General features: G+C 36.0%; 2 protein-coding genes across 2 annotated transcripts in view; one reads left to right on the top strand and one right to left on the bottom strand.

Moving 5' to 3' along the window:
- Window positions 1–7,216, top strand: part of LOC150084849 (26S proteasome non-ATPase regulatory subunit 8-like) — a 72,558-nt gene extending 65,342 nt beyond the window's left edge. The window contains exon 7 of the mRNA XM_090375594.1: window positions 7,067–7,216. Within this exon, the coding sequence (XP_090231720.1) occupies window positions 7,067–7,201 (135 nt within the window). The 3' untranslated portion in view covers window positions 7,202–7,216. The remainder of the gene's footprint in view (window positions 1–7,066) is intronic.
- A 49-nt stretch (window positions 7,217–7,265) lies between these two features.
- LOC150084848 (26S proteasome regulatory subunit 10B) overlaps window positions 7,266–13,635 on the bottom strand; it is a 56,322-nt gene continuing 49,952 nt past the window's right edge. Inside the window, exon 12 of the mRNA XM_090375593.1 lies at window positions 7,266–7,425. Within this exon, the coding sequence (XP_090231719.1) occupies window positions 7,307–7,425 (119 nt within the window). The 3' untranslated portion in view covers window positions 7,266–7,306. The remainder of the gene's footprint in view (window positions 7,426–13,635) is intronic.

Raw genomic sequence — 13,635 nt, 5'->3', positions numbered from 1 at the left:
TTCACCACCTCTGAATACTCTAGTGTCTCTAATTTTGTCATTAATGATAATATAATCTATTATAGACTTTGTGTTTCTTGCTTCCCATGTGAATTTATGGATATTCTTGTGTCTGAAAAAAGTATTTGTAATTTTAAGTTTATTAAAAATGCAGAAGTCTATCAGGCATCTTCCATTATTGTTGGCAGTGGCAGTTTTTATCAGTAACACAGTATTGGATAGGTATCTACACTGGCATGGAATTTTGAATTATGTGTTTGTGTATAGTTCAGAGTTACTTCCTTTTCCTCTCCTTTTAATTGTAGCCTCTCAGGAGTTGTTTTGAAAGATTTGTTATTGTATGGGAACACAATATTCCCTCAATATGTCTACTGCTTTGCAGGGAGCGATGTGCACTTCAAATCTGGTCCACTTCATTGCATACCAAATTTGAAGGGGGGAAAATTAATATTGGTGAATAAAAGTACCTAATATATTATATGAATTTTTTTATTTTTTTCAGTTTGTGAATTTGAGGTCCAACAAAAATATTTTGTTTTAGTTTCTCTTGGGTGATTGGAATTTAGTACAAAGGTAGTTGAAGCAGGGACCTTCCTCAGGCAAAGCTTTTACAAACTGTTTCATCAAACCAAATTTGATGTACAGGAGGACAGTTTTGGGGGTCTACTAGTGGTTTGTGGACTATGTTCTTTGATTCAGGCAACACACTGCCCCTCTTTGGCCAGACATTGACATCCTAGTGCTTACTCCTTGCCTGACTGTCCCACTCACACAAAAAGCAAGGAATTTGTGTGTACCCAGATTGTGGTGTCCAAGTAACATGCCTATCACTTTAATGTCAGCACAGAACAACCAACCATGTTCTTCATACGTAATATTTGTCATTAACTTCAAGTTCTGTTTCTTTCAAATGCACAGTGTGCTACTCGGATTGACCCATATTTATTTCCATTGTGGTACAACACACCTTTGAGACTCCTCTTTGATGAGTCAGTAAAAAGCCTCCACTGTGTAGGATCGTAACTAATTCCTAAATAGTTCATTAAGTCATATTTTTGCAAAAAAATATATAAATGACTTAACAAAAAAAGCCATAATCATTCTCAGAAAAGTAGGAGACTAGTTCTTGTTCTCTGTACCATGAGAAGAACGTCCCATGTGCCAGAAGATTTTTTGACTTAAGTCTAGAACCAAGGAGTTCTACAGATTTCTTTCCAGATCATTGGATTCATGCTGTGAAAACAATTGAGGGCTGGGCTCTGTCTCCAGATGTCTAGACTTCAGAAGCTTCACTTTCAGCTGCTACATTCTCCAATATAATTGGAGAATGAGGGCATGGAATTGGCAAGTTATCTCCAGGTGGCACTGGTCTAATGGCAGATGAAATATTAGGATACACAATGCCATTCTTACTCTTTGCATTGTATCCCTCTACATTAACTAAGCAAAAGTAAGTCATCACGGTGGTTTTTAGGCTCCCACCAAATCATGGGAATTGCAAATGGAATGACTTTCTTTTTACTATTTTTCCACAATCTCAATGCTTCAACACAGGTTTGGCAAACTTTGTGAGCCCATTGTTCATCTTGGTCACCAAGTTTCACTACAAAATACACAGTTTTTATAAATTCTGTAATATCTGGTCTTTGCTTGGGGACTACATAACTTCCACAAATATAGAAAAATAAGTTTGGATTGTTCAAACACTTGCGTGAAGACATTTTATACACTTTTCAGCAAATTTGACATGATAACCTCAAAAATAAACCGAGCTCACACTGATAACCATTTCTGCATTGAGCTCTCAAGGTTGAGAAGCTGAAGGCAGTGTTGCTGGCATGTGAAGATTTAGTTTACAAATTCCCAGCATTTACTCCTAACTTAATACATTCAATAATACAACTCATAGCATCATTAAGTCATTAGTGAAATAATGGTAACGTGAAAGAAGGGAAAAAAAATAAAATAAATAAAATTTCTGAAATCAGCTTTAAAAAAACTGCAATAAAATAAAAACAGCTGTTGGTTTACAAACATCAAAAACTGTGCAGATTGATGTAATTGACATATGTTATTACATTGAAAAACTACAAGTCGTTATACAGTACACAGTACTTTAAAGATGTTTGCATGTTTGAAAAGTTTTAGGATCTCTTTTCATTGGTGTGGGTCCAAATATTTATGAGAGCAGATTGGAAAGTAAGGTGCCCAGTGTTTTCTTTTTAAATATCAGCAAGATGCACAAAAGATGTTTAGCTCTGAACATAATGATGAATAATTAATGTCACTGTATACTTTGTCTAGTATGGAGGCCACACCCAAAAAAAAAAAAAAAAAAAAAGAGCAAATTTCTTAAAAGGGTACTAAGACAGCTATTGCATCCAATGAGTTTTTCAAAAGGGCATATATGAGAGAAGACTTCAAATGTGTTGGCTATGGGGCTTGGAAAACTACACTTTAGAAAGGAGCTGATTGAGGTCTATAAGGCAGATTCTTACCAATTGGAATCAGTTGCTTCTGTGAATGTTTGAAGCTTATAGCTTGGGGAAATTCAAAAATGAGCTGGATGGTACCTATGTGAGGAAAGAATCGAATAGTTATTTTTAAAATTTTTTAGCTTCTGCAACAAAAGCCTGGGACTTCCTTGCATCACATGGCTAATAGTATTCATGCTTTATCTCAGTATCGGATGAGACTTTCAAGACCCTCTTACAGCAACATGTCATGACACTGGTAATACCCTTGTGGTACATTTTTTTTTATTATTATTTTATTATTTATTTTTCCTGTAAGAGACATCATAAATGTTTAAGGTGAGAAAACAGTTGGAAATCTAAAAGTGATAAAATGAGGGATGCAATAAAGCAGAGGTTCCCAGCACACAGTTTGCAGTCATCTCAGGTTTTTTTTTTTTTATGAAAACCCCAAACACGAGAGGTATTAGAACCTATAGTACTTAGTACTGTGCTTGGGTTGGAGGTTGAGAAGACGAGAGAAGATATATGTTGGCAGTAGACCTGAACTTCTCTGGATTGTAATTTTCAGGAAATACGTACGAAGGAAGGTTGTTCCAGAAAACAGCAGTTGAATGAATAAACGAGGAATATGAAAAGTTGGTTTTGTGAGTTTGAAGTTGGACAGTAAATGGATGTTGGTGGCACATGTTTGGACTGTTTTGAAAGAGAGAGCGGGAATTATAGAAGCCAATTCAGAAGAACAGTGCTTGTGGAAGTATCTGTAGAAAAGGCACGCAGCAGAAACATTACTTCTATGAGACAGTGAGTGGAGGGACTCTGTTAGAGATGAATCATTAATTAACCTAACTGCCCTCTTCTGAATGGAATCTAGAAGCCTGAGAGAAGTTTTGGGGGCACCGCCCAAGATGTGGGAACAATATTCCACGGTTAGGGTGGATTTGTGATTTGTACAGAGTGAACAGCTGTTTGGAAGAAAAGTAACGTTGAGAGCGAAAGAGAAAACCAAGTTTTTTAGATGCAGAGGAAGCAATATTTGTAATGTGCTTGTGCCAAGAGAGATTAGAAGTCAGGGTAATTCCCAAAAGAAATATACCATTTTGCCTAAAAATCGGGAGTGTCACCAAAGATAAGTATAGGAGCAGAAGAATCCTTTTTGCGAGATATAAGACAAGACTGAGTTTTAGAAGGATTGAAATCAACTAAGTTGTCTTTGCCCCACTAGAATTGGTAGCTGATTTCGAGAAGTTGAAGCTGATTGAGTAGGGCAAGCTTTTCGAACTGGAAAGTGGAGTGCAATGTGCTATCATCGGCAAAACTATGGAAAGGATTTCCAATCAGTGGAAGAAGGTCATTAATACACAAGAGGAAAAGAGTGGGAGGAAAGAACTGAACCTTGGGGGGCACCAGCATTAATATTTGCTGGTGTCCCCCAAGCATTAGTGAAGAAGTTAGAAGACAGAGAGCCATCCACCATCACCCTCAGTGAGCGATCAGAGAGAAAACTGGATAAAACATGATCGAAAAGTCTTTGAGATGTCAAGAGCAACTGCTTGTGTTTCACCGAACTTTTCCATTGAATTTGTGTAACATAAGCCAGAATATCACTAGTGGATCGACACTGACAGAAGCCATACTGGAAATTGTTGATCAGACAGGTTTCTAGGTAGTTTTAGAGTTGGCAGTTAATTGATTTCTCCATTACTTAAGAAAGAGTAGAAGTAATTGCAATGTGACAATAATTGGATGGGGGAGATTTGTCACCCTTTTTTAGGAACTGGCCGGATATGAGCAAATTTCCAAGCAGAAGGAAAAACACCTTTAGAATAAGAAAATGAAGAAAGGTGGCAAAGAATAGGAGTAAGTTCAGGAACACAGGTTTTGAGAAAAGTGGAGAAATACCATCAGGACCTGGAGCTTCCTTAGTATCGATTCATCAAAATCCTGACATCCTTTTGACAGAAGACCACAGGAAGCATTGAATGGATCTTGTTGGGAATGGTGGCAGTTGTTTTACCAAGATCATTAATACATGAGTTGGAAGAAAAATGGGATGCTAGCAGGTCAGTTTTATCCTTGGCTGAAGTGATGACAACAGAACCATCTGGCTTTGACATATTGCCCATTTCTGCTCCCACCTATGGGTGGGAGCAGAAATGGGCAAATGTTGCGGCCAGTAGCTAGCAAGAGACCAGAATGCTTGGCTACCATTAGGGCAAGAAGCAAGTTTTCTAGTTTGAACTGATTAATAATGCTTTACGATTGTTGCGAGCTTTGGTGTAGGCAGAAAATGAAACTGAAGAATTGGAAACAAGCCAATTACGATATGCAACATTCTTCTCTTGAACAGCCTTAGCACATTTATTGGAAAACTTGGTTTTCCAATAAAGGACGAGATTTATAAGTGGAGTGTGGAATAAAGGATTCCATTCCTACAAGAATAATTTCACTGATGTGATCTGAGCAAATGTTGGCATCAGAAGTTTTGAAACAATAATCCGACCAAGGAAAAGAAAAGAAATCTTACAGGTCATCCCATTTTGCATTCTTGTAATGCCAAACAACACAAAGGCGAAAGGAATCATACAGCGAATAATTTGGGCAACTGAGCTGAGCAGTAGTTGAATCAACTGATAACTGAGATTCTGTCAGAAAAAGTACATAGGGTTTGGCAGACTGCAAGTGGAAATGGACATCGTTGAGATTTGAATTGAGACCACGTATATTTGTGAAATGAAGTAGGAAGTGTTTGGGAGGTTTAGATCTTTTCGCAGATAAGCTTACTCTATTAGTTTGACAATTCATGGTGTAATCAATAGTAAGAAAAAGTAGGGAGGGCATGCTGTATGAAGTAATGAAATTTTTGGATATGGCGTACACACAGTAAGAATATACCCAGATCCTTGACATAATGTGACCCGGACAATGTGCATACACACTACTCTGACTCCCTCCAGTCACTATCTGGTAGAGTAGAGGTAGCAAGATTATACACTAGTTGATCTGGAATCTTCCTAGAGAGTTACGAATAAGTTTAGTCTGGTGTTCTAACTAGCGGCTGGCCTGCAAACACTGTTTTAGAGCTGTACCCTAGAAATGTAAGGAAGTTTGGATCTTTTGAGGTTATGATGAGCACCAAGGTGTTCATCATAACCTCAAAAGACATCAGTCATACTGCATGATGGAAGAAATGGGGAAGGGCTGACCAGAACTTAGCTCTGGAAATTAAACATGAGTTCCACTACTTCAAGCTTCCAATAAGCAAACTGGTGGTATTGCACCAGTTGATGAGTTGCCTACCATCTACTAGTGCCTGGTAACACAGGGGGTTGGCATTCTTCCTCTATGTGGTGTGGGTGCCACACCTCGACCCCTGCTTACCTTGGTTTGCACTTGGGTGGTCACTCTCACAGTGTGCTTGTGCATGGGGGTTATACCCAGGATTACTAACAGTCCCACCATTGTGAAGGTACAAGCAGAGGATTTGGCTGTCACAGACCATCCGGACTTTGCCGAAATTGGGTCCACTTGACTTGAGTGTCACCCGAATATTAGTTCCATCAGCATTTTAGACTCCCAGGTAGCAAGTACAGCTTGTCTGGCATATCTGAATGTCTGTCTGTGACACCCTCAAGGACCAATTTCTTGAGTTCTTAAGCCTTAAAGGTATTAGCCTCCTATTCAGAGAGAGGGGGGGGGGGAAATCCCTTGTAGCTTTTAGTAGAAAGGAGTAAAGTGTGCAGCATTGTCTAATACACCAGACTGAGTAGCAATTCTGAGAGACACTGAATTTTAAAGTTTTCATAATCTACCTATAGTGGTTCACGTATGTTTTGAATTTGATATGTGGGGGACTTAAGTATTTCATCCATTGTTGCAGTTATGCAAGCTGATCATCAAAGAAGTTTAGGTTGTCATTAATAAAAGTGGCTGAATGATGTTTGTGAGTAACCAAGCAATCATCATCCATTCTTAAACATTAACATAACTTAGAAACAAATATGTTGTTAAATAGCATTAACTACAATGGCAACTGTAAGACTTCACAACATGTACACAGCCATAATTTGTGGATTTCTGTTGGTTTCTTCCTTCTTACCTTTAAGCCCTAAGAAGCAGATGACTTTGTGTTTTTCTGTGCATTTGGCCATTTTTTTGTAACACATCACTGCACAGTGATAATTTTCTACAGATGTGTTAAAAAATTATGCAAATGCACAACTCAACTTAAAGCTTCACAGTTCTAAATTTCTTGATTCCCACCCTGCTATATATAAAGGTAAATGAGAAAGTAAGATCTCTAATGTTGTGTATAGAAATCAAGTCACTAGAAATGTCTTCAATTAAGAGAGATTTAGTGCATTTGCATCATGTCTATACTTAACTGAAGTTTGCAATAGAAAGACAGCCTTACAATGGGTCATAGTAAGAATGCCTTTCTATTCTGAACATCAGTGATGCATTGACTGATATACACATCTAAACAGGCCAAAATGAGTATGTGGAATACTTTAAGGTAGTAGTAACAGCTGCAACTTTCATTACTTTTGAACATTAAGTTGAAGATAAGGTGTGTTAATTTTCTTTTACAGAGAGGATGGACATTAAAACCTGACAATTACTTTGATTTTGGTACAGAAGTAAAGAAGACTGATGACACGATACCTGCATCTGAACTTGCATCTCAAGCTATAGAATATGCCAAAGAATTAGAAATGATTGTGTAAAAAATATATTGAAATAAATTTTTGTAAATGTTTGTGAACTTCAATTTTATAGACAATAAATCTCTTTACAAACTCAAATTTATTTTAATCACTTCATATAAATATTCATACAGGTTTATAATCGAGTTTGGACTCCAGCTTTTTGTTGTCGGCTACTTTACGTACAGCTTTCATGAAATCCTCCTCGACAACATATTCACGATCAGCACGAATAGCAAACATCCCTGCAGAAAGATAATTTACATCATGAAGTACATAAGATTTGTTAAAATTATAACAAATAGCCTTGCTTAAAATCCTAAGGGTGACAAATATCAAATCATCACATGAAATGTGCCATAATTCTATTCATTAGTCTATCAATGGCACGTAGCAACCTGTAACACCAATTTCATAGTAGATATAAATTCAGATTTGGAATATAATAAAAGTAGTAATTCTTATGTTGCAAAGCATAAGCTGTAAAACAATTATTAATATTAAGACAACTAGTAGCAAAGTAAAAAGTAAATTTCACAGATGACACAGTGTAATTAATATAAAATCAGAAAATGGCTCCAAAGAAGCAACATTTTATTATACATGGTATGCCCGGTTATGATTACTGCCTTAATAGACCGTAATCATAACCTGGATACCATGTGAGAGCCAGAGTTTGCATTCACTAGTTTTGGACAGTCGCTGTACATAGCTATGAGCAAACTGTATCTGCTACTTGGTGTTATCAATCTTACATTGTGGAGGCACTTTACCATGAAGTGACTTGGTGTTACACTATTCCAACGGAGAAGTAGATTGCTTTTCATTTAAAGTGTATATGCCACTAGAGCAGTGCCAACAACAGGGGATTAATGCACTAAGTAGCAAATTCAATTTGCTCATAGCTATATATGAAGAGGCTATGCTTGACAAATACTTAACTTTCATAGCCTGAGACTTTTATCCCAGACTTAAATGTTTTGCTAGCAGAAATATGATATTGTCACAGTACCTTTCAAGGACACAAGTTCCAGTAAACTACAATTTTTCATTGATGAACAAAGAATTAAAGAACTTCAAATTACACAATCTTGTCCAAAATAGATAAAATTTCAAATTCACTTAAGTCTGAAAGAGTAACTCTAACCACTCACTGATAAACCTCCAGTTTGAGTTTCAATAAAGTATTTTTTTTAATATGGACTTAAAACAGATGTGAAGGCAATTTGTTTCTAACTTTTCAATATAATAAGTGCTAAATTATCTTTAGAATACAAAAACATTCCTGATTTTTGCAAATATGAGCATCCCTCTTGCCAAATTTTTTTTTTTTATACTACTTTCAAACAAGTCTTACTGTACTACTATTTTTATAATCCTAATACAGATATATCATAAACAAGCTGAACATTATTATCCCATCCTATGAAGAGGAAGTGTGGCTGAACCACTACAACTGTCATGATTGAAGAGAGATGATTTCAAACATTTGGATTAAAGATCAGAATGTGTGATTACCCTCCCTGGTGCTGTCATTCAAGGACAGACAAGGCTAATTTGTGTTACCTTAAAAAAGCAGCAAGAGAATGAGCCTTTGACAAACTCAAGAGGAGCAACCAAAAGAAAAAATATAAATTTAAAAAACCAATGCAATTTGTATTCCATTGAGAAATGAAGCTGCAGAAAGATTTATAGCAGGATTAAAAGAATAGGGATATCAATCTCAACAGGTTTATAATTTAAATGAAACAGGTCTCAACTGGCAGGAGACAACTGACCATACATACGTTATTAATGAAAAGCAGTCATCAGGATTCATTCTCTAATGCAAGTGGTGGCTTTAAGCTTAAAATCTCTCTCTCTCTCTCTCTCTCTCTCTCTCTCTCTCTCTCTCTCTCTCTCTCTCTCTCTCTCTCTCTCTCTCTCTCTCTTAGTCCAAAAAATCTAAAGCATTGAAAGGTAGCACTTCTAGTGTATTATAAGTCAAACAAAAAAAAAAAGTGTGGCTGATTACGTTGGAGTGCAACTGAGGATTACAATAAGAAATTAAACTATAATAAGGCTTTGCTCATATTGGATAATGCCCCTTGCCACATAGAATTGATCATGAAATAAGAAACTTTGTATCGTTCATTTTACTAAATAAAGAATGCACTTAACTGATGGTTACACAGCACACAATGACAAGACTAACCACATTAACTTGTAAAGTAGTAGCTAATGGTGCACAGCTATATGCTTTGTAAGCCTATAAAATCTGTATTTTGAATTTCACAAATCTCATAGAGCAACATCCCCAACTAGAAAATTGATTCTCTTCAATTTGTGTAAATATGTGGGTAATGGTGGCCAATAAACTTGATCTTTAACAAAGCCCACAAAGAAAAAATCCAAAATCCAACAGGCTGAGATAGAGTTAAATGTGGGAAATGCACTACTTTGTTGGTAAGTGGACTGATGATCTGGATGGAATAGAAAAAATAGTTTTCACCCATAAAGATAGAGGATTTCTGAAAGTTAGTGTCAGGAAATACAAATGAAGTAAGCTTTTTTAAAAAAAAAGGATGACTGTGAACATAAGGAAAGAAGAAAAATTAGTTTGGAAATAAACTGCTGATGCTATGAGTAGTTTATGAGTTACAGGTGTCACTTCAGAAATGCAGTACATATGGAAACAGCTGTAGAAAGGACATACAACAAAAACTAAATGTCTGTGTGATATGTTGAAGAAAATATGCAAGATCACTGATGATTCTTAGTCTTTCAGAAGTGATAACCCTGGTGTGAGAACAGTTGCTTCTTCTTATTCTTAGCCGTTAATGTCCCACTGCTGGGCAAAGGCCTCTCCCAAAATCTTCCATCTTTTTCTGTCCCATGTTGTGATTGGCCAGTTTCCTTCTTCAACTCATCATGCCATCTCCTTTTTTGTCAATCTCTGTTTCTATGTCCTTCCAGTGGTATCCATTCAGTTGCAGCTTTACTCCATCTATTATCTTCTTTTCTCATAATATAACCTGCTCATTTCCACTTTAGATGTTTTGCTTCCACTATAAGATCCTTTATACCAATTGTTTTATGTAATTCCCCATTTCTATCTTTGCGTGACAGGTCCAATATGCTTCTTTCCACAAGCTTGATCTTTGTACTGCTTGTAATTTTCTTTCTTGCAGGTTAGTAAGGGTTTGTGCTCCATAGGTTAGTATAGGATTTATACATGTATTTAAGAGCTTTCTTTTTATACAAACTGGCAATTTTACCTTCACATAGTCCAAAAGCACACAGTATTTTTTCAAGCCGTTTTTCAACCTCATATTGGTCTCATGTCTGGCGATTGTGAAAAGACAGAATTTGCCCCAGATAAGTGAACTGATTAACAAATTCGAAAGGTCTGTCATCAAGATTTATAATAGGATACTGTTGGTAATTTGTCATGATTTTTGTCTTTTCAAGATTGATGTCTAAGTCAGCAGTTGCACTTTCCTTTCTTAATTCATCTAGCATTTCTTGCAATTCCTATGCATCTTCTGAGAACAAAACAATATCGTCGGCAAATTTTAGATGGCTTAGTTTCTTTCCCAAGATATTAATTCCTTTGATTTCCCAGTTTAGGTTTCTGAAAATATACTCTAGTTTAGCTGTAAATAGTTTGTGAGGTTGGGTTTTATTTTATTTGAGCTGAGCTGTCCTTATAGATCTGCTGTAGTAGGGTGATGTATTCTGTTGGGATACCCTGTTGCTGTAGGCCTCGAAGAGTACTATGTGGTTCACGGAGTCAAAAGCTTTGGTGTAATCAATGAAGGCCAAGTAAAGTATTTGTTGTATTCCTGGTACTTCTCTATTTGATTTAAAGTGTGTAGGTGGTCAGTCACTGAAAAGCCTTTTCTGAATCCAGCTTGTTCCACAGGTTGATTCTCATCCAGCAAGCAGGAAATACATTCTTGAATTATTTTGATAAATACTTTGTAATTTTGCAAAACCAGGCTGATAGGGTGGTAATTGGCAATATCTCACATAATACTGCCTTTCTTGTGGAGAAGTATTATGTGAGACATTAGCTACTGTGCTGGTAAAATTTTTGTTTTAATATTTTAACCACTGTAAAGGAGTTTTAAATATGGAAGTACAGTGGAACTTCTCTATTACGAATTTCTCTATATCACGAATTTTTTCGCAAAACATTGCACCTTGAAATGAAATTACATGTAAAATTAACTCCACATAGCAAAGTGTTAGTCTCTCTATAACGAATTTTTAAAAAAAATTAGTAAAAGCATTTTTGAAGATTTTCAAGCATTTACTGCTAAACAGCCGCTCAAATATACTGCCTCCTTCCCTCCGATATTGTGCATTAGCATCTGGAATTAATCCATGGTTAGTTACAAAATAATCATTTTTTAGTGAACACTTGTGGCCGATGCCCATAGGAGGGTCTTTGTTTCGTTTTTCTTACAATTATAAAACCAAATGGGTTTTCTTAAAAGTGGTCATAAACTTTACAATAAATAGGGTAGATTTGTAAATTGATGTTGGCTAAGGAGAAAACGAAATTCGCTGCAGTAAACCTTTAGCATGTTGCGGTGGCAATACATAGAATGCTACCGTGGTCGGTTTTTAGTAATGCCTATTGACTGACATTCGCTTCTCAACTCAACCGTACCACATGACCTTCCTGTCAATCATTATATATGTCCGTTGTCATCTAACTGGACTCCCAGTAGATGGTTTCATGAATTTTTTTTTTTTTTTAATTTTGTTCTTTTAGAACAATTTGTCATCAATCACATAGGCTATATGCTCTTGTATTTTTTTTTTTTTTTTTTTTCTGAAAAGTAACATACAGCATACATTAATCATAAATTTTCTTTTGTGTATATATGAATGAAAGCAGAATAAAAGAAATTCACAAAGTCATATATTTCTTCAAAGTGATTGATAGGAAAAGTCACGTGATACTGTTGAATTGGCAAGCGAACGTCATTGAATAGGCGGTACTAACAATTCACTATATGGCCAGCGAAGTTTGCGGTGTATGTATCGGCAAGAGCTGCAGTCGAGTAATTTTTACAATTGCGGAAACAATGCCGAAGAGAAAGTGTTTCAAGTATTAATGATAAAGCAAAGACTTATGATACTGACCAGGGTTTTAAGAAAAAAGATGTTGCGGAGAAATATGGCATACCTGCAAGCAGTTTATCTATAGAATCAATTTTAAATGCAATTGAAGGAGCAGCAGACAAGAATCAAATTAAGTTGTGTATATACGAAGATGTTGATAGAGCTGTTCTAAAATGGGTGAAAATGATACGTGAAAAGAATATCGGCCCAATAATTAAGCAACAAGCTCTGAAATTTGCACAGTCCCTTGGACATACAGAATTTAATGCAAGCACTGGGTGGCTAGATAAATTTAAGAAGATTGCAACAGTTGGAGGAACAATACCTTAAAGAAGATTTTGGAAGAATATGAACCTAAGGATGTTTTTAATGCTGACGAAACGGGTTTATTCTTTAAATATTTACCAAATAGAACACTTGCTTTTAAGGATGATAAATTTTTTGCCGGAAAACAAAGCAAAGAAAGAATCACTGTGCTAGTTGGAGCAAATATGACAGGAAGAGAAAAATTAAGACTTTTAGTCATCGGAAAATCAAAAAACCCAAGATGTTTTAGAGGCACAAAATCTTTGGAAGTTGACTACACCTTTAATAAAAAAGCATGGATGACAAGTGATATTTTTGAAGAATGGATATTAAAACTAGACAAGCTTGCGTATAACAAAAGAAAAAAGGAAAATCGTGTTGGTAACTGACAACTGTCCAGCACATCCTGCCAAACTTAAAAGTGCGAAGGTGTTGTTTTTACCACCAAACGTGACGTCAAAACTCCAGCCAATGGACCAAGGCATTATTAAAAATTTTAAATTTCATTTTGAAAGAAAATAATAATGAAGATTGTCAATGCATTATCAGAAAATAGAAACTTGGAGGTTACAATTAACCTTAGAGATTGCATCTCTGAACTGGCAAAAGTTTGGACAAATGATGTCGCTGAATACACTATTCAAAATTGGGATTTGCATTGAATACAGAAGTCGAACAACAACTGGACGAACGAGATGAACTGCCCCTTTCACAACTGAAAAACTTTCGGACATTATTAGAATCATCCAGAAACATCGAAAATGAAAAACACTGGATAGTTATGTTTATGTAGATCAAGATCTGACTACAACAGAACATCCAAATGAAGATGAAATACTGCTGAACAGTGTTAGATGCCATGATTACGAAGAAATTAACAATGATGCTGAAGATGCATCAGAACAACCCGTAAAAAAGCCAACTTGCAAAGAAATGATCCACGCTTTTAAGACGGTTTGTATGGGTCTACAGTTTTGTGAAAATGTTCCTGATAATGTTTTTAATGCTCTGAACAAATGTGAGGTTTTCTTTGA

Source organism: Mastigoproctus giganteus, chromosome 6 (assembly GCF_048544385.1).
Source record: "Mastigoproctus giganteus isolate SK-2022 chromosome 6, ASM4854438v1, whole genome shotgun sequence".
In the NCBI taxonomy this organism is placed as follows: domain Eukaryota; kingdom Metazoa; phylum Arthropoda; class Arachnida; order Uropygi; family Thelyphonidae; genus Mastigoproctus; species Mastigoproctus giganteus.
This window is presented reverse-complemented; position numbering and strand designations above follow the sequence as displayed.